Source organism: Podarcis cretensis (genome assembly GCF_951804945.1).
Source record: "Podarcis cretensis genome assembly, chromosome: Z".
In the NCBI taxonomy this organism is placed as follows: Eukaryota; Metazoa; Chordata; class Lepidosauria; order Squamata; family Lacertidae; genus Podarcis; species Podarcis cretensis.
The window spans coordinates 16,159,954-16,181,357 of record NC_137184.1 but is presented as its reverse complement, the minus strand read 5'-3'; the positions used below and the strand labels follow the sequence as shown (position 1 = coordinate 16,181,357).

Genomic DNA, 21,404 nt, shown 5'->3' with positions numbered 1-21,404 from the left:
GAAGTGATTCAAAAATGAAATGATGGTGACTTCTGGTGTAGGATGACGCTGTGAGGCAAGGCTCACAGCTCGTTCCTGATAAAAATGCTTTCAAACTTCTGAATCATCGGACTGTGTGGACAAACACTTTGATTACCAGCTGAAGAAAAATTCTCATTACATATTATTTTGCTTTTAATGACCTGCTGCGATGACAACTTGGACTAAACAATCAACACTGGACTTAATTCTAACTGCGCCACTATCTGCTGAGCCAGGGGAATTGGCAGAGGAGTATCCTCATACTAATTTGTTGAAGGAGACAAGTCTTAAAGCTGATCCAACAAGATCAGAGCTTAAAAATGACTTAAAACAGATGATGTAAATGAGCATTATTTAATTTTATGTGCTAAAATAGCAGAGACTTTCATAGCCATGGTTAATGTTTATGGACCTAATTCAGATTCCCCCCACTATGATTTAGAAATGTTTTTGACACCTAAATGAGTGTATTTATGATGAAGTGGTGATAGATTTTTATGAAATATTGGATTCTAAGCTTGATAGAAATACACCAGTATGAAAAAAAAACCACCAATCATTAGTGAGGGAAACAATTAAGACACATATGGAAGAGTTTAATTTAATGACAAACACACTTTCCCAACAAACCTGAAGGATCCTCTCTTGATGAACGCCCACGAAGTCCAAGGCTTCAGTCAGGAAGTTGTACCGCAACGTCTTCAGAAGGCGCTCCATCAAGGAGATGGAAAGGCGATAGACTCCTGGCCAGGAAGGGGCATCCAGAGATTTCCGCAACGAAGCCTGCACCTGCATCACACGAGGACCACACCATTCAAATACACAAATCATTGCTATGCAGATGTTTCTGAGAATGGGCCAGTTGCTTTCTGATAGAATTGGGTTTCTCCAGGGATGTCAACATGGATAGACCCTGTTTACAGCTGGATATTCCGCCTCCCCCCTCCCAATTTCTCTCCTCTATCCTTATGGTAAAACTTAGATTGAAAGCTCCTCAGGTAAGAGACCAGTGCTCTTATACTCAAAAATGCTCAAGCCCATGTATCTCAGCCTGATCACTGAGATCATCCAGGGGAGTGCTATTAGTTGTCTCTCATGTTACAGAGGCCTAACTGGCTTCCACTAGGCATTTATTGTGGTCAGTCCCCTGCTGCAGAATGCTCTTCCAGGAGAGATTCGGCAGGCACCTTGCTTTTGACTTACAGGTGTCTCTTGAAAGCCCTTTCTATGAAGACAAACCTACACAACTGCTTGCATTTTCTGATCAGTCATTTTAATAGTGACAATATGATTTATTAGACTTCTCAAGTTGTTTGTTACCAGAATGTCTCCAAGCAACGTACAACACATTTAAAAACAATATAAAAACATTATACCGCATAAAACGGCAAATAACCCCCTAACAACCAAAGGAAGCTTTGGCAGAACACTAGTAACAAAGCAACATCTTATAAGTCTATCAAAAGTGCGTGTGTGTGGGGGGGTGTCTTTATGTGTCACCAAAAAGATGTCAGTGAAGGAGCCAGGCAGGTCTTATTGGGAAGAGACAGGGAGCCACAATGGAAGAGGCCTTTCCCTTGTCACTACCCTCTAAACCTCCCTGATAACCCCCACCTCCCCTTATGTTGTTTTATGTTTTACTGTATAAAACAACTGCTGTACAACACACTATATTATGTAAATTGGTGGTATGAAGTAATGATCGCTGGGTGTGGAGCCCACTTCCACCCGCAGACAAGCCACAGCTGTCTGAACATCATGCCCTCTAGCTAACCTTTTGCTCTCTTAGAAGTCTGCCATGCCCCTGTCTGTGACCTTTGTCTCTTTAGATTAAACACTGTGCAAGGGGAAACTGACGCAGTGGAAACAGGTGCCAAAATAAGTTTGTACCACCCCTCGATCTCGGGATTGGAAGATGTGTAAAGGTCACAGTCCAAAATGTATCTGACTGGTTTTGCATATTGTGCTAATAAAAAGAGCCTCGGCAGAGCTAGCTGGCAGCTTGCTTATGCACAGCTCACCTGATGACCAACACCTGACCTTTGCCCTTCACTTCAGTGGTATGTATATTAAAAACACCTTTATAAAGTGCCACAAACACCAATGGAATTACATAAGTAACAGCAGCAGATAATTATAATGATAATACTTAAGGTAACCCCTTGCTTCACCATGACAGCGAAGCAAAGTTCTGACAAAGTGGGTCACCCACACTGGAAAAGGAAGGAAGAGGAGTCACTCACCTGACCAGCTCCATCACTGCTCAAATGGTACACGCTCAAAAGAGGCAAGCAAATGCTTTGCATTACACCAGCTCCAGCCAAGGCTGCTGCCCCCTGCAAGAGAAGATCCCTGCTGGATGAGGCCAAATGCGGTCCATCTAGCCCAGCATCCTGTTCTCACAGTAGCAAACCCATAAGCAGGACCCGAGCACAATAGCAATTCCCACCTAACCTGGCAGATTCCAGCAGCTGGTGATCAGAAGTATTGCTGCCTCCAACTGTGAAGGGAAGGCATAGGCATCATGGCTAGTAGCCATTGATTGCCCTCTCCTTCTCCATTAATTTGTACAAGGAGTTGGGGTCAATAGCTCTTGAGAAGTGGTATCGTCTGCCTCTCTCTCCAGGTGGTGGAGCTAAGCTGAAGCCACCACAGAGCTCTCTGACAAGACCCTCAGATTTCTACTGATGTTTACAATGGAAAACATTCTACCTGCTCATCTCTCAGGCTCTCCAGTATCTGGATCCAACAGCCCACCCACAAGACAAGCAGAGGATGAAACAATGAGCTCAGCTCTGAGCTGGTACGCAGCTTAGGGGAGTTGTATTAAACTCCAATAATGAAAATTAAATATCACTGGAGAAGTTCGAACAGAGGTTGAATAGCTAGTGTCAGGGATTCTTTATCTGTGACTCCTGCATTGCAGAGGGTTTAACCCTTGGGGTTCCTTCCTACAACAGTATGATTCTGTATATTTCTTTCATGCTGGCAAGCTCACCTGATACAAATCCCCACTGTGTCAATCTTCCCTGAAATCTAACCATGTGATTGTGTTATGCGCACATTCTCCTCCACATGTCATTTGACTTTGCCACTTTGAGTCATTCTTCCCAATACTTTAAACTATGCAACATATTTGCTGACTCAGAGAATCCTCAGACTCTCCATGCTTAGAGGCAGCATGCCACTGAATATTATATGCTGGGGGCGAACGGCAAAACCAGACCAACACCTTCCGCAGCAGGAGTGACAGAACCTGTTGCTTGGGCCACAACTCCCATCATCTCATGACTATTAGCTATGACGGCTGAGGGGAGTTGGAGCCCAGCAACAGCTGAGGAGGCACATGTTCCCTGTATGTTACCCCATACAGCCACAAGCAGTTGGGGGAAACGGGACTCAGCCATATAGCTCAAGACTAGCTAGCTAAAACTGTGTGGAAGGAACATAAAGCTTTTGCCTCTTCTCACCTGCTGGGTCCTGGCCAAGGTCAACAGCAGGTGCAACGAGGCTTCTGTGAAGTGCAGGTTCTGCTTCACTCTTAAGCTTATCTCCAGGGTGGTGAAGAGAGTTGGGAGCAGTGGGATCTTCCGGGTAACTTGCAGCCAATAATCCCCATCCTCATCCACTTCACAGAGCTCCTTCGCCAGGTGAAGCCCCAGCACACACACCTGCTGGGAGGAGGTAGAGCAGGGGGCGAAGAGCACATGGGCACCCAGGTGGGGAAGGAAGGATACTGTCAGAAAACAAGCCACTTAGGATAACTGCTACTAGCAAACAATTGTTTTTAAGTTTGTGATTGTTTTATATGGTGTTTTAATCATATACATACTAGTGCACATCACATATACATACTGCACATCATATACATATTAATGCAGTGTTAAATACTTTTATGAAAAAAATATTTTTTAAAAAGGATTTACGTCTTTTACACAACAGTGTGGCATGCAGTAGTTAGTATCAGGCTAGACCTGGGAGACCAAGGGTTGAATCCAACCAAATTTTAATCATAGTAGGCCCACTCTGCCATGCTATTATGTATTCACTGTCAAGTGTAGCTTGGCTCCAAACAACTTTGGTTTAAATCACTGTCTTCTTGCTATGCAGGTCAGCTGATTCAAGTGGTCCACTCCCAATGAAGGCAGGAAATGAGCTGAGGCCTCAAGGGAGAAAGGATTAACAACCTTCTTTGAAGTTTCAGGATTTCCTGCCTTCGAGCAACGCAGGGGCAGCTAAGCCCCACTTGGAGATGCCACCCCCCACCAGTCTTTCCCCAAGACTAATGAAGCCACTTGCCCCGTCTCGCTGGTCTTTCTGCTTATGCCGGGAGGCATCGTCCGTTTCCATGCTGTCTTTGTCATCTGTTGAGTCCCCAGAAGTCAGGCAATGCCGAGTCTGGTCAAAAAGGGCAATGAATTCCTCCTGGAGTGTTTCACACACGCTCAACACCAGCTGCGAATACTCAGGAACTTCACTCACTATAACACACATGCACACAGCAATATGATATGGAGCACGAGGAAAAGCATATAGAGCAGCCTAGTGTTGGACAAAAGCCTTACTTTGAGGTGGGGAAATCACTCCCAGGGGATGAATGTGGCCCTCAGGACTCTCCCTAGACCATACCCCCTCACCAGCTCTGCTCTGTTCCTTCCTCAAGTGCATTTGCCTAGCTGGAATCTGCCCCTCAATTGTGGTAATGTGGGCTGGCACTGCGTCCAAAGCTATTGTCCCATGGTTTGTTCCCAAACCACTTCAGGAATGCTTGGGTTCAGAAACCATTCTTTTCCATGCAAACACTGGAACCTTCAAAGGGCACCAGATTTTCCACCTGCCTTGCCCTACACTCCTACTTGGGACCCTTACAAGGAGGAACTACTGCCTAAATAAGTTGTATTGCATGTGAATTTTGCATCCGTGTATTGTTCTGTGCGATTTGCCCAGGGGGTGGGAAGGCGGGCTCTTTTGGGAGAGAAGCGGCATATATACAAACAACAACATAACACAACACAAGCATCTCTGCTCAAGGCATTACGCTAAGCAGCAAGAGTGATGTCCGCAGAAGTTGTCCATATAAAGCTCCCCACCTTTCATCTGCTTCATTTGCAGGACTGTGATGAGAGCAGAGAACACTTTGGCCTTTGTCTTTTCCATCATCTGCTGGTCTGCCTGCAGCACTCCATCCAGAATCTTCGTCAAGGAATTTATGATTTTATCCACAGAGCCCAACTCGCTGACAACAGGGATTGGGGGGGGGGGGGGGAGCGAAATGGAAGAAAGGATATTAAGATGCATAAAATTATACACATGTCAGCATGTCATCTGCTCTGCATGATTCACAACCTCACTGGGTGAGTTTGCTTTAGAAGAGAGCAACAATCCTCAGCATAGTGCATCCAGCGCCTGCCTGCTCTTGATCATCTGCCAGCAGAAGACCACAGAGGGCATGGTAAAACCACTTCCCTTTCCAGTTTCTCCCATCAACGAACAATTCTGCCTTAAACAGTGGTTCACTATAGTTCACACCTGTTTTTGTGCTGGCCATCTTCAAAACTGGATTAGGACTTTTAGAGACCATAAAGCACAGAAAAAAGTTTACAGTGCCCCTTAATGGAGAGTAAATCCCCTGAATAAAATAGGGCTAAGTAGACAGGGTTGGGATCGCATATTACATTTCCACTGCCTTCAGAGATTTTAAGAATTATTTGATTGACTGAAATAATAAAATAATAAATATGCTGCTTGACTGCAGTAAAACCTCTAAACAGTTTACAAGAAATACTAAATTATCAATAAAAAATACAAAATAAGAAAGTAAAAACGTAAGATTTTATAAGAGCAGTAAAAAACCTTAAATTAAAGCACATCTGGATAGGCTTGTTTTAAACAGAGGCTGAAAAGAGTACAGTGAAGGTGCCTTCCTGGAGTCAGTAGGAAGGGAGTTCAAAAGTGTGGGTACTGCCACACTAAAAGATCAAATTCTTACAATTATGGATTGATTTCTTAACAGTAACTCTCCAGAGTACCAGCAAGGAGTCCTTCTTAACCCGCCACCTGGAAATGCTTGGAACTGAACCTAGGACCTCCTGAATGAGAAGAATGTGTTCTGCCACTAAGCTACTGCATCCTTTCCCCCAAGAGACCTACCTCTTCCACTGTCTCAGCAGGATTAAGAGGAGGGTGCACAGCATCGATCCCAGCTGTAGACAACACACCGAAGTGGGAACCAGCAACTGCAGAAATATTTATTTATTCTGACTAACAAGATTTTAACATTGTCTCTCCTAAACAACATTTCCAAAGGAGAAAGCAACATGAATAGACAACCATCAAGCCTTAAAATAAAACCACAAAATAAAAATGTGATACAAGCCAATAAACCGACTGCACAGGGGGAGGAGGGAAGAAAAAAAGCATGTTTGATTCTATTTCCAAAAACAGAAAGGGAAATGTTTTAAGTGGCTTCAGGACAGAGGGGGAGCCAGGTGGGCATCTCAAAGGAGTGTGATCCAAGATCCAGACCGCTACATAAATGGTCCTAGGTTTTGTGGGCACCTTTAAGTTGGCAGGACAAATGTTCGTGCATACTGCAATGCTCACCAGGACAAACTTTTGTCATTGATCATGCTCCAGTGAAATGAAGAAACACAGGCTACGTACGCACCATAAATTTGAAGTGTGTTTCATCCACATGGCTCTCCCTGTGAAAGAACCCTGGGAACTATCATTTTCCCCTTACAGATACATACTGTTTTTATACATTCTTCTTCACTTAAAGCAGCTAAACAAACTCTATGACTTCAAGCTGTAGAAGACCAAGAATGCTATTCAACTAAGTATTACTCAGAGTAGACCTGTTAGAAGGATCATGTTCATTAACTGAAATAGGCCTACTCAAAGTAAGATCTAGTTCAATGGTACCCTTAGAACCCATCGCTGCCTGCCAATCTGCTACCAAGGGTCATGTTTAAGGTGTTAATACTAACATTTAAGTGCCTATACAGCTTGCTTTATCCCTTATACACCTAGCAGATTGCTGCAGTCTGCAAGAGTCTCTCCTACAAGTTCTAAAGATCTGAGAAGCCCACTCTGCAGTAACTCATAGTGTGACACTTTTCCACTTTCCAAAACCAACTGGAGGCATTTTTCTGTTCCCACGTGCTTTTCTAGCTGTATAAATGGGTCTTCACCACAAGTACCCATTTGTTAGGGCTTTAGTCTTGTTTTAAAATGCATTTGCTGCTTTGGTAGTTTTAACTGTTTTACCTTATGCATAAATCGCGAGACAGTGGTTCAGAAGGCAAAGAGTGGTTCAGAATTAATAAATTGATGATAAAAGCAGTGATGATAACAAAACTCACCAAAGCCTCAGTCCCACTCAGGACCTCCAGGAACAGCTGCTGGACTTCAGAGTCAGTCAAGTGCATGATGTCGGCCTGAGAGGATCAAAGTCCATCATTAAAAATTTGTAACAGAATCATTCCCTGCCCCCATTTCTTCTTTGCAAATAACAACATCAAAAAAGTTCCTTTATATGCAAGATGCATGTTTGTTGAGCAATCAGCAGCTGCAGTACCAGGCAACTATAAAATCTGAGATTACTAGAGCAGAATCTGTTGCAACTTCCTTCTTTCTCTCAAGTAATAGCTGGGTTTGGTTTTTTTTGTGTGTGCGTTTTTGTGTGTGTGTGTGTGTGTGTGTGTGTGTGTGTGTGTGTGTTCCAAATCTGTTAACTGGCTCAACTAACTTATGTGAGATGCAATGTGATTCAATCCCACCTCCCATTCTATACTGTAACATTTTATGGACAGACAAAGAGACAAAACCTCCTTACGTGACTGGAAGAAACAATGAGCATCATCCGCCATGCGGAGATCAGCATCTGATACTCTGACATAGAGGTGCAGCCGCTGTCCTCAGTCTCTGCCATGTGGAACGCCAGGGACTGCACGTAGCCTGACCAGTAAGCAAAGCGCTTCTCCGTGGAAAACTTCTTCAGTGTGTCTTTCAGCGACTGGTCCAAAGAACCCCTATGGGCAAATGAGAAACTGAGAGCCGTGATTCTTGCTCTTGGTTACTCTTGGTTTTGCAGAAAAGTAGAAGTGTGTCCCTTCCTGCTAAAGCAGCTTTGACCTCAAATGTTTTGGACTACAATTCCCATCAGCCCCAACATCATAGAGCTGAGCTGGATGGAGCTGAAGGGAAATGCAATCCAAAACAATTGGACAGCACCAGGCTGGAATAGGTCACCTTGAAGAATTCACATCAAAGCTATAGCAGATATATCAGATAATGAAAAACAAGGTATACAAAAATAAACATGTGCTATTCTACAGGAAGCTATAAGTAAGTGGTGGGGAACCTATGGCCCATGGGCCAAACACAGCTCACTAGACTGTTCCTTTGGTGGAGCAAGGATTTCTCCCAACTGCCCATCCTCTGATGGGTGGTCAGAGCAAGCCTTGTTCAAGGAGAGGAGCAGTTTCCATTCAATTTCTTTGCAAGCTGCCCTGCCTTGCTCCTTTCAACCTTGAATTTTGGAGGTGGAAAGGAGCAGCACAGGACTGGCAACGCCACTTGGGAACACTGCGCCAAAAAGTCAACTGTGCTGGCGATAACGTGCTCTACAACAGATTGTGCCGTCTATTGTGCAACATATGCTTATACAATTCTCTTGCACAACATTCTGCTGATGCACATTTTTCACTAGTAGAACTAGTATGCACTACTAAGTGATTTCAACTTAGTGCTGCACTGGATACAACTCATAATTTCCTATTACATCTGTACTGAGCTGGCAGAGGCAGGTCACCGGCTTTTAGGAAATGATCTGAATGATACTTACTTAACTACATAGTAGATCTCCAGACAAATGATTTTCATGATCAAGGCACAGGTGTCCAAGATGCTGAGCTACAGAGAGGGAAAGGGAGTTATGTGGAATGTATGTATGCATGTTTTAGGTATCCTATGTGTTTTATTACACATTTTATTATGCTGTTATTAACCTTGTTTGCTTGCTAAAATCTGTTTGCTTGTTCTCTTTTCTTCATTTCTATATTCTGTATTTGGTTGACCAATAAATTTTGATTTGTTTTGCTTTGATTTGAGAACTATCAGGCTGGTGGCTCATACAGAAACAAAAGGACAGAAACCAAATTTACCTGGGAATATTTCATGCTTTCTGTCCCACCAAGCACACTGATGGGGTGGGGATGTTTGAACTTGGAAATCTATCAAATTTTACTTTAGCCTTTTAAAATGTATCTATCCTGCATATCTTACCTAGGGGGAATAGCAATTAAAGGCTGTAACACCCAAAATATGGTAGCAGGAGACATGCAGGTCCACAAACTAGTGCTACTTACTATGGAAGCAACTCACCTCAGATGTTTCGGAAGGCGGAGGAAGGGTTCCAAAGAGTGGGTTAGTTAAATTTTCCCAAAACTTTGGCCTACAAAAATTGCAGAAAAACAGACAAAATCAGGCATTGTTCACATTTTTTTGCCAACTTCAAAACATTCCTAAGGATAGAAGGATAACTCTGTTTGTGTTGGAGATTAAAGTGCTCTACTTTGTGCCCGCTCCCAGACGGGTTGCAACATGAGACGAGAAAATTTGTCACTTACTTGGTGCGGAGGACTAACATAGCACTATCCCGGCGGTCCTGCCAGAGGGCATGAAGGAAGGCAATGGCAGCTCGCTGGAGAAGCGGGGGACACCAGTACCGCTCCTGCTGTTTGGTGTCTATCAGCTCCAGAACTACGTGAAGGCAGCTCCACTCTCCTAAGTTGAATTCCTATACCAGAGAAAAACAAAATGCAAAAAGAGTGGCAGCGGGAAAGGAAAAAAACTTTTAAGGACATGCTTTAGTTCACAGAAGCTACAACAGCTGGGTGGTAGGAGTGTGGAGGTCTGTGTGGCGACCATATAATGTGGTCAGGTCACTGGGAGAGAAAAGAGAATGCTGAATTCTGCCCCTTCTGCGGCAGAGAGGAAACTTATAAGAGTCTGCTGGATCAGACCTATGACCCGCCCCCATCTGGCCCAACATCCTCTTCTCACAGTGGCCAACCAGATGGTCGTTATGGGAAACCTGTAAGATCCTCCTGTGCTTTCCAACAACTGATATTCAGAAGCATAGCTGCCTCAGAATGGGGAGGCAGAGCACAGCCATCATGGCTAGTAGCCATTGACGGCCTATCTTCCTCTATGAATTTGTCCAATCCAAAGCCATTTAGGTTGGTGACCATCACTGCCTTCTGTGGGAGCAAGCTCCATTGTTAACTGTGTGCTGCGTGAAGAACTCCAGCTTCAATGGAAGACTACACATTCTAGTGTTACGAGAAAGGAAGGAAAACCTCTCTCTATCCACTTTCTCTGTCACATGTCTATAAGCTTACAATGTCGCCTCTAAACTAAAAAGTCCCAAACACTGCAAACCTTCTCACCTTGTGTCTAAACCTAGGCACAAACTAGTAGCCAGCGACTGTGCATGTTTTTGTAGAGGTTTTGTGTGTGGGTGTTCTATCGAGTGTTGAGTGAAACCAGATCTCCTTTGTGGAAAGCCTAGGATTGTGGCTGCTGCGGTGAGTGAAGAAAGATTATGTCAGAGAGATTATGTCAGCTGGCTTCAGGGCTGATGCTGACCTGCAACTTCTGATCTTTGAATTATCACAATACTCTTTGAACTATTGTGAGTTTGCACACTGAACTGTATGGAGGTTCTAATTTTTAATGCTCTGCTATTCTCTCGAGCTTCTTTGAACTCAATGCTGTGAATGGGAAAGCAGCATGCAAATATTAAAGCAGATCAAAATATGTGGGCTGAATCATTCAAGCAAAAGGGAGGTGGCTAAGGTGACGATTCTAGGTCACAAAAGTGAAAAATTATTGTGTGCTCTCTCTCTCTCTCTCTGACACACGCACACAAACGAGAGTCTACCTTTGATCCATCAGTCCCATCATTTACTTCCAGATTGAGGAACAGCTCAATGAGGCCAGGCTGCGTTTCCACAGCAACGGTGAGGAACTCGAGAATCATGACTTTGATGCGCATGTCCTCGATTTTGCTCTGCAGGCGTGTCAGGAAGGCATCACGGATGGCAGCAGCATCATTCCCAAGGCAGGCATAGACAGACATTGGAGCAACCTAAAATAAATGAAATAAAACTCTACTAAATAACCAAATTTGTCAAAATCCAATCCAATTTTTTAAAAGTATTGCAATGCTTTTCAAAAATGCTTAGGTAGTCACTATTCCTTAGCTTGCTCAAGAGAGATTGACTTTGGATGCTGTAACAGGATAGAGAGGAAGAAGGTCTCAGATTTGCCAAACCTAATCCACTGAAGCTTTATAACATGTTACTAGCCACAACAGCTATGCTTGGCCACCACAGCCAGAGGCAGCAATGCTTCTGAATACCCATTGTTGGAAACCACGGGAGGGGAGAGTGTTGCTCTTGTGCTAGGTTCCTGCTTGAGGGCTTCCCATGGAGGCATCTAGTTGGCCACTGTGAGAGCAGGATGATAGATAAGTGGGGTTACTGGCCTGATTCAGTAGGACTCTTTCTGTGTATTATGACCCCTTCAGGACTTTTCAGAAATTCTGAGAAGTCCTGCTTACTGTAGGGGGTGGGCAAAAGAACGGAAGAGCCTGGCTGCTAGATCAGGCCATCCAGATGCCCCAATGAGAAGCTTGCAATCAGGGCCTGATCACAACAGCAACACACTCCCTTCCTGTGGTTCCCAGCAACCAGAGTTCAGAAGCATTGCTGCCTCCAACAGTGGAGATAGAACAGTTAGCAACTACAGTAGTACCTCGGGTTAAGTACTTAATTAGTTCCGGAGATCGGTACTTAACCTGAAACTGTTCTTAACCTGAAGCACCACTTTAGCTAATGGGTCCTCCTGTGCTGCCGTGATGCTGGAGCACAATTTCTGTTCTCATCCTGAAGCAAAGTTCTTAACCTGCAGCATAATTTCTGGGTTAGTGGAGTCTGTAACCTGAAGCATATGTAACCTGAGGTACCACTGTACTGATTTCCCCCAACCACACAGAGGTCCTATTTTTAAGGATGGGGAAATGAAGTTGCTTTAAATGGCTATGTAAGAATTGCAACTAACAAATATAATGAATCATCTTCATGGGAAAAACCACAAAAGCCCTTTAATGGGTAGAAAACAGTAAAAGACCTACTGTGGCAAGCCGCTTCAGAAGCTGGATGGCGAGGCGTGGCAAGGCAGGGTCGTGTTTGTGGTAGATATATTTGGCCAAGATAGCAATCAGGTTGTTCCTGTGGGCACCTGGCAAGAGCAGAATTTTAAAAAAATCACAAAGAAGATTCATGCATCTCTGAGGAAAATAATTCCTTACAAAGGAAGTGTAAGAAAAAAGCAGCTTCCTTCAACAACCCACATCCCTTTCTCAAAATGCAAATTTTGAAAACCACACACAGGTTGTAGATACCGATTTGGATGGCACATATTAATTAATATGTTTAAATTAATATGGATGTACTGATAGTCACTGGATTTTTTTTCTTAAAAGGTGCTGTTTTTAAAACAAAAATGTGAAGAAAAATACAGTAGATTAGAAATTGTAATTGGTAAATGTTAAAAATTCAAGGGCTAGAACAATAGTTAATGTGAGCTGATGAGGTAGTTTTCTTTTCCTTTTCCCTTCCTCTCTCTCTCTCTCTCTCGCTCTCTGGTAAACATGTACCGTATTTTTTGCTCTATAACACGCACCTGACCATAACACGCACATCGTTTTTAGAGGAGGAAAACAAGGGAAAAAACATTCTGAATGAAACAGTGGATGTATCATTTTTGTGCTTCATGCTGTGGCCACAGACATGTAATCTGATGGTGAATTTGGGGTGACCCAATGCAAAAATCCTGAGAATCCCTGTGGATCCATGCTTTGTAACCACGTTTTTGCACCATTGCAGCCCCAGGCAACAGTGGGTGCGTGATTTTTGGGGGGCAGGCTGTAGCCATGGACATGCTATGTGCTCTGATGGTGAATTTGGGCTGACCCAATGCAAAGATCCTGAGGATCCATGTGGATCCATGTTTTGTAACCACGTTTTTGCACCACTGCAGCCCCAGGCAACAGTGGGTGCGTGATTTTGGGGGGGCAGGCTGTAGCCATGGACATGCTATGTGCTCTGATGGTGAATTTGGGCTGACCCAATGCAAAGACCCTGAGGATCCATGTGGATCCATGTTTTGTAACCACGTTTTTGCACCATTGCAGCCCCAGGCAACAGTGGGTGCGTGATTTTTGGGGGGCAGGCTGTAACCATGGACATGCTATGTGATCTGATGGTGAATTTGGGCTGACCCAATGCAAAGATCCTGAGGATCCATGTAGATCCATGCTTTTTAACCACGTTTTTGCACCATTGCAGCCCCAGGCAACAGTGGGTGCGTGATTTTAGGGGGGCAGGCTGTAGCCATGGACATGCTATGTGATCTGATGGTGAATTTGGGCTGACCCAATGCAAAGATCCTTAGGATCCATGTGGATCCATGCTTTTTAACCACATTTTTGCACCATTGCAGCCCCAGGCAACAGTGGGTGCGTGATTTTGGGGGGGCAGGCTGTAGCCATGGACATGCTATGTGATCTGATGGTGAATTTGGGCTGACCCAATGCAAAGATCCTGAGGATCCATGTGGATCCATGCTTTTTAACCACATTTTAAGTGGGGAGGGAAGGAAAAACACAGAAGGGACAAGGAGCAGGAGAGGGGTGTGCAGAGAAGCAGCTGGCTAAGAATGCAGGAGAGGGGTAGGGAGGAAAGGAAGGCAAAAGTTTTCCCTCACCTACCCACCCAAGCCAGCCAGCTCGCACGCTCTCTCTCTTTCTCCCTCCTGCATGTTTTCAGCTTTCCCCTCTGCTTGCCTGGAGGGGAGGGGCTTTCCCTGCTCTTTGTTCCGTTTGAGCAAACACAGCAAGGAAACAGAGGTGGGTGGGCAGTAAGACCCTGAGGCAGAATGCCGGAAAGCAGCCGCTTCCTCTTTTCAGCTTTCCCTTCTAGGAGACGCGCGATTTGATTTTTGCCTGCTTTTTTTTGCCTCCCCTCGCACCAATTGGCTCCAGGGACCACACATTCGCTCAATAACACGCACAGACATTTCCCCTTCCTTTTTAGGAGAAAAAATCTGCGTGTTATAGAAGGAAAAATACGGTAATTAAAAGGAAACAAGAAAACTACATGCAGGTTGTCTAGGCATAAAACTAGTGTGCCACATTCCTGACTACAGAACATATAAAAGGAGGTACCTACCATGCTGTGTAAGGGAATGTTCCAGAGGAGACACCACACTGGACGGCGGCTTCAACCGGATAACGTTGTTGGTGACAGAGAATGCCAGTTTCACTGTCTGGATGAGCAGCTGGCCCTGGCCGTGAGACTCGTCACTGCATTGTCAGCGAGAATTGAATTAGAACCCATCATTTCCACAGCACTTTTTCAGAGCACTCTGATCACATTAGAGGCTAATGGCTAACCTCAAATCAATGCATGAAACTCAAGCATACCTCTGCATTAGGGGCCACATAACCACCACCCTCCTTTTAGGATTGTAAGATCACAGTGCAAGCAGACACACACAACTGGCAGAGTTCCCATGGGGCCTTTGTTCAAGACCTACACCACCCCATGCATCCTTGGGTTCTTGGTGCCTAACTAAGGTGGTAGAGTCTGCTAGATCAGACCTATGACCTATCTAGCCCAACACTCTGTTCACACAGAAGCCAATAATTGGCCTCTTTGGAAGCCATGAGCAGGATCCAAGGCCACAGCGACTTTCTTCACTTGTGATTTCCACCAACCAGTATTCAGACGCAAACAACCTCTGACAGGGGAGAAAGAGAACATAAGAGGAGTCCTGCTGGATCAGGCCAGTGGCCCATTTAACCAGCATTCTGTTCTCACAGTGGCCACCCAGAGGTCTCAATCGGAAGCTTGCAAGCAGAACCTGAGCACAACAGCAACACACTCCCCACTTGTGATTCCCAGGAATTGGTATACCCTGCCTCCAACAGGGTACGTATTCACCTAGGATTTTGGTGGTTTATTTACTGTACTGTTTTTAACTTCTACTTCACCATGTTTACTTCCGTTGGCTTACTAGCTGCTGGAATTATTGAACCACTGCATTTTTTCGTATTGTTTTATTTGCTACAATGCAACATGTCAATATTTTATCTGCTATTCCTTACACATGTCGATATTTTATCTGCTATTCTTACAAAAGAATGCTCCTGGGGAGCTGAGAGGGGGGCAAGGGACGAAGTACTCACCTGCTAGACTGTGTGGCCATCACCATATCAATGGTGTCCACACCAATGCCCATGATGTTTATGACGGCCTGTCCTGCTTCCGTGTTGGCCAGGCTGAAGATGCAGAGGGACTGCAAGCTAGGGGCCCCGCTGGAAAAAGGCAAGAACACGGATCTCAACTCAGTGTGAAAGTCCTCGCAGTTAACCCCAATACAACCAGCGCTATAAAAAAAAGTGAACAGAGAACTGACGTCTCTATAGCCATGAGTACTAGCAGTTCAACTTACGCAGGATTGTCGTGTCCTGGTCTCCTTTGGGAGGAAGGGTGAGGGTATAAATTTAAAAACTCATCCCATTCTGAGGGATAGGGCAGTAGCTCAGTGGTAGAGCATCTGCTTGGCATGTAAAAGGTCCCAGGTTCAATCCCTGGTATCTCCAGGTAGGCCTGGAAAGCTACTGCAGGTCAATGTAGACATTACTGAATTAGATGAACCAGCTCAGTACAAGGTAGTTTCCTATGTTTCATTTGTTCCGCTTTCATTGTAAGTTTAAGATAGATTTATTATAAAAATGATGTAAGGAGCAACAACAACAACTCCCCTTCTGAAAATTAAGTGTGCATGGGGCTGTGAATAATAAAATAAAATAATAATAATAATAATAATAATAATAATAATAATAATAATAATTATTATCAGAAGGGTAGGGGAAACAAAATCTGTAGGGGAAAACACATGCTTTACATACAGAAGGTCCCAGCCAACAGCCAACATGGGGCCCTCCAGATGTTAAGGTAAAGGTAAAGGGACCCCTGACCATTAGGTCCAGTCGCGGCCGACTCAGGTGTTGCGGCACTCATCTCGCTTTATTGGCCAAGGGAGCCGGTGTTTGTCCGCAGACAGCTTCCAGGTCATGTGGCCAGCATGACTAAGCTGCTTCTGGAGAACCAGAGCAGCGCACGGAAACGCGTTTACCTTCCTGCCTGAGCAGTACCTATTTATCTACTTGCACTTTGATGTGCTTTTGAACTGCTAGGTTGGCAGGAGCAGGGACCGAGCAACGGGAGCTCACCCCATCACAGGGATTCGAACTGCCGACCTTCTAATCGGTAAGTCCTAGGCTCTGTGGTTTAACCCACAGTGCCACCCGCATCCAGATATTGCTGGACTACAAATACCACCATCCCTGATCGGGAGCTGGAGCCTAAGAACAGCTGGAGAACACCATGCTGGCTTCTCTGGAGTTAGCAAATGATGGGAAAGACCCCTCTCTCCACCAGAGACGCTGGAAGGTTGCTGCCAGTCAGAGTAGACAGCACTGGGCTAGAAGGAACAAGTAGTCTGACCTGACAGAAAGGAAGCTTCCTATGACAAAAAAATCATAGGAACAAAACACACACACAAAATGCAGAGTTGGAAGGGACCCCAAGGGTCATCTCAACTAAAGCATCAATGGCAGATGGCCATATAACCTCTGGTTAAAAAGCTTAAATTTACCTGCTCTGAGTTTCCATCTCAGGGGACAGATTTAGGATAGCATGAATCAGCTGCAGGATAAGGCAACCTGAAAAAACAAGAGGGAGAGGGAAACCATTGTCAGGACAGGGGTGGGGAGTGGACTTAAACTGCCAGTTCTGCCCCACCTCTCTTCTGCGTCCAAAACGACCTGCATGCCAGATTGCGTGTCAGTTGGCTGTGCTTAAAATGGTCCCCACCCGTATCCCAACGCCAACCCTTCACATTTTTTGTTATTGTAAGGTCTAAGGTAACTTGTTCTGAATGGTTGTTATACTTGTTGGCTCTATGTCTTTCAGTTTCTCTTTAAAAAAATGAAAATCCTTTGTATGCTGTGCTTTAAGATGGCAAGATTGAGGGCAGGTACTGTCTTGTTTCAATCAATTGTAATCCACTTCTGGGAGCCTTTTTGGATGAAAAACAGGTCACAAATGCTACAAGTTTGGGGTGGGGGGGAATACCCCAAATCCTTAGCTCCATCCACCCACAGAAGTCGTGCTTACCAATTCTCTCTCTCACTCCATGGGAGTTGTAGCGCCATTTGTGGTAGTTGGGGAGCATCTCCTTCAGGACAAACACGATGCACGGCACCAAACCTTGGCTTTGGGTGTTGCCAAGCTGCCCCTAAGGAAAAGCAGTCAAGAAACCCAACACCAAAATCAAAGGAACGAAGAGACCACAAGCTTTCTTTGTTATTACCCAATTCCAAACCCTGTTTCTGTATTTCTGAAGTTACTGCAACAATCTGTGCAACTGTGTTTTTTATTTTAGCTATATATATATATATATATATATATATATATATATTCTCCTTTTTAGATAAGATGCTTTGGATGCTTTGTAGAAAAACAGGATAAATGTAAAGAATCTCAAGTCAATCAGGAAATCCCCCCAAAAATAAAAAAGCAGAAAAGCCTGAACATTCCTTGCTGATTTTTTATTTATTCAAAAGCATTCAGAAACAGCTTGCAATTTTTTTTTTACAAACACTAAGCAGTATACAATATAAAATAAAATAAAACAAGAACAACCTTAAACCAATAACACACCAGTCTAAAAAACTAATAAATGTTCCCCACTGCATGATGCAGGAAGTATTCCTTCTCCCCAAAAGCACTTACCCGTATGAGTGTCATGACTAAATTCAGGAAGGAGGTCGTTACACCATATTCGCCCTGTGGCTGCTCAATACTCATCAGCAGACTGCCATAGGCTCCAGCATTCATTCCTTCTGCACTGTGAGAAAAGAGGGCAGACACAACAACAGGGAAAGAAAGTGAGGGAAGTGTGAGACTGTGCACTCCAATCCGTGACTGAGGAAACTGCAAGAGTGTGCAATTGTCGACTGACACACAAGAATATAGGAAGCTGCCTTATACCAAGATGGAGAGGATACTCTTGGTGGCAAAGCACTTTCCTTTGTATGGTGAAGGGTAAAAGTGGGCAAAACTTCCTAAAACCCTGAAGTGTCACTGCCAGTCAGGAACATAGGAAATTGCACTCGACAGAATCAGACCGCTGATCCATCTAGGTCAGCATTATCAACACTGACTGGCAGCAGCTCTCTTGAGGTTTCAGGCAGGGTCTCTCCCCCAGCCTTACCTGGCGATATCAGGGATCCAATTAGGGAGCAGAAGGAAAGTAACATATATTTCAGTGACTTAAATGCTTATTACTATACATTCAAACATTGTCAAACCAGAAATCGTATTTGGTAATAAACCACATTACCAACCACAGTCAATAAAATTATTCCACTTGGCCATATCTGTTTCCATTGGACTAGATGACTCTTGGGTCCCTTCCATTCTATGATTCTACTACTGTTCCACTGGCTTTATGTTGTGTTTTTGTTAAATTGCTATATGTTTATTGTTATAATGCTACAATTTATTATGCTGTACACTGCTTAGAAAACGTTTAAAAATAAATGGTTTGTAAGTGTTTAAGTAACAATAAACACAATGGCCATCCAGGGTTTTGTACAATGAAGTCAGTGGATTCATTGTTCCATGGATGTCAGTCAAATTACCTGATCATGTGGCTCATACTAGAGACCGGATTGGCAACGAATGGTAAAAAGCCTGTGTGATGAAGATCCATCCAAACCTGAAAAGGGAGAGCAAAAAGTATATTTATCTGTTCATTACATCTGATCATTACACCTGTTGGGAGACAACTTCAATAGAAGCAAAGCCAGAGAGGGCCCCTTTACCTTTGCAGGCATCCGAGAGGCTAGGACGGTCAAACAGTTGACGCAAGAAGCAATAACGTCAACCGGGGGAGAAATAACAGTAGTCAGCCTGGAAGAGAGGCAAAAATAAATACACAGAGCTTTTCCAAAACACTCAAAAGGATGATACCATCTTGTGGTTCCGGCACCGGCTTAAGTACTTGGGAGTTTTAGAAAAAGGATTTGATGAAAGTGGATCAAAGTTTGAATTAGAGAGATTAAGTAATGATTCTAAAATTTTGTCTAAAATGTATAAATTGCTGCTTGAATGGCATTTGAAGGACAAGGAGGTTAAGTTGGTTATGATTCACTGGGCCAAATATACAGCTGAGTGATTGGGTAAAATTAAGGAAAGAAATTTACTGCATGCAATGCCCTAAAAGAAAATGTGATGGCAATGATGTATAAATGGTATATTACACCTGTCAAGTTAGTGAAAATGTATAAAGTCAGTAATAAATGTTGGAAATGTAAAGAAAAAGAGGGAACATTTTATCACATGTGGTGGGAATGTAAAAAGGTGAAATGCTTCTGGGAGATGATATATAATGAGATGAAATAAATGTTGAAATATACATTTATAAAGAAACCAGAAGCATTTTTACTGGGCATTGTTGGAAGTGATATAAATAGAAAGGAATATAAGCTCTTTTTATATGCTATAACAGCGGCAAGAATATTACTGGCCCAAAAATGGAAGCAAGAAGAATTACAGACGATTGAAGAATGGAGGATGAAGTTAATGGACTATACATAACTAGATAAACTAACAGGAAGGATTTGAAACCGGTGGGACTAGAAATTCACGGAAGACTGGAGTAAATTTACGGACTATTTGAAAAGTATTTCTGAAGATCAGACGACGTTCATAGGTTTGCAAGAAGTTTTGTGAGGAGTATTGTTGGAAGTGCTGCAAAAATGGAGAAGGGGAAGGATGATTTGTTAAGAGATGTAAAGGCAATATAAAGTTAAGAAATGCATAAGAAGTGGTTAAAACGGTGGATCATCAGAGGTGCTGATGGAAGACTAAAAAGATTGTATAAGTGATAAGTTTTGTGGTACATTTTATAATTTATATGTTAAAATCAATAAAAAATATTTTTTTAAAAAATAAGTACTTGGGAGTTTTATCTCCATCTCTCTTGGAGAGGCTTAAGCAGAATGACCACACAGGCTGCCATTACCTTTGTAACAGCATGTAGATCCGTGAAGTAATGGGCAGGAGACAATCGGCGATTGACACATCAGTGCTGATGACTTTGTGAACCAGATCAATGATTGGCTTAACCCTCTGGCAGTGCTGAATGACATCTGGTAAAAAAGGAATGCATTTAGTGTGAGACACCCAGACAAGGTAAAAGCAAGGAACATTAAGAAGCAGGGGCTACTAGTGAGCTGATAGGTTTTTGTTTTACTCATCATAGGAACACAGGAAGGTGCCTTATACTGTGTGAGACCAGTGTCCATCTTGCTTACTATTGTTTACATTGACTGGCAGCAGTGGCTCTCAGTGGTGGTTTCAGGCACGCCTACATGAAGACATCAGGGATTGAACTTGGGACCTTCTCCATGCAAATGTCACCAAGCTCTGGTCCTCGTAGTTCTGAATAAAGGACTGAATTAAACAAGAGTGTAGGAAGCTGCCTTCTACTGAGTCAGACCATTGGGTTCTATTTTGCTTAGTACTGTAGACACTAACTGGCAGCAACGCTGCATTCCAGGGTTTCAGGCAGGGAGTGTCTCCCACCACTACCTGCTCCAGTTCTACCTGGAGATGCCATTGGGGATTGAGCCTGGGACCTTCTGAATGCAAGATTGCTGCTCTGTCACTGAGTTAGCAGTACACCTCACAACATATTTTACAGAGTCCCCACCTTGCTTTTCCAAATTTCTGGGAGACTCACCTGCAGTCGACACTACATGCAACAGCATCTCAATCTCGCAAGTGAACAGCGTCCAGCTGCTGTAGGAGTACTCCCATCGTACCAAATAGGCCTGGTCATCCAGCATCACCTGGCCCACTGTTCCCTGAGGTATCCGTAGGTTTGTCTGGCCCAGCCCTAAAAAGCGGGGAAAGGGGACAGGGATGAAAACAAAGTCAAAACTTTCGTGCAAGTTGAAATTTCTTAACCTACGGACATTTGTATTTAGGAAAAAAACAAGTAACATTCCAGAATTATTTATTTCATAAGATTCATACACAGCTTGATTGTATAAAAAAGCTCTAAAAGCAGTTTACAAAAGATAAAAAGTTATCAATAAGAAGAATCAACAATCATAGAATTGGATAGAGTTGGGGGAACCTTCAGGGTCATCTAGTCCAACCCCCTGAAATCCA

The 21,404-nt window shown here is 43.7% G+C and overlaps 1 protein-coding gene and 1 long non-coding RNA gene across 7 annotated transcripts in view; both read right to left on the bottom strand.

Moving 5' to 3' along the window:
• The window catches only part of NUP188 (nucleoporin 188), a 55,461-nt gene that overhangs the window by 10,385 nt on the left and 23,672 nt on the right, over nt 1-21,404 (bottom strand). For 4 of the 6 annotated variants that reach the window (XM_079961197.1, XM_079961202.1, XM_079961199.1 and 1 more), the window contains 22 exons: nt 20,971-21,126; nt 20,251-20,377; nt 19,049-19,136; nt 18,866-18,942; nt 17,955-18,069; nt 17,337-17,457; nt 16,816-16,882; nt 15,341-15,469; nt 14,322-14,455; nt 12,224-12,330; nt 10,970-11,176; nt 9,654-9,823; nt 9,409-9,478; nt 8,870-8,937; nt 7,859-8,072; nt 7,386-7,460; nt 6,172-6,257; nt 5,112-5,257; nt 4,321-4,502; nt 3,492-3,692; nt 2,265-2,357; nt 652-810 (listed from right to left, as the gene is read on the bottom strand). In XM_079961197.1, the coding sequence (XP_079817323.1) occupies nt 652-810; nt 2,265-2,357; nt 3,492-3,692; nt 4,321-4,502; nt 5,112-5,257; nt 6,172-6,257; nt 7,386-7,460; nt 7,859-8,072; nt 8,870-8,937; nt 9,409-9,478; nt 9,654-9,823; nt 10,970-11,176; nt 12,224-12,330; nt 14,322-14,455; nt 15,341-15,469; nt 16,816-16,882; nt 17,337-17,457; nt 17,955-18,069; nt 18,866-18,942; nt 19,049-19,136; nt 20,251-20,377; nt 20,971-21,126 (2,792 nt within the window). The remainder of the gene's footprint in view (nt 1-651; nt 811-2,264; nt 2,358-3,491; nt 3,693-4,320; nt 4,503-5,111; nt 5,258-6,171; nt 6,258-7,385; nt 7,461-7,858; nt 8,073-8,869; nt 8,938-9,408; nt 9,479-9,653; nt 9,824-10,969; nt 11,177-12,223; nt 12,331-14,321; nt 14,456-15,340; nt 15,470-16,815; nt 16,883-17,336; nt 17,458-17,954; nt 18,070-18,865; nt 18,943-19,048; nt 19,137-20,250; nt 20,378-20,970; nt 21,127-21,404) is intronic. The other 2 variants (XM_079961198.1, XM_079961201.1) reach the window with 1 other exon arrangement.
• LOC307208014 lies at nt 12,754-13,816 on the bottom strand. The gene is made up of 3 exons (XR_013834936.1): nt 13,647-13,816; nt 13,339-13,478; nt 12,754-13,170 (listed from the first exon to the last, which is right to left on the bottom strand). It is a non-coding gene; the product is annotated as an uncharacterized lncRNA (long non-coding RNA).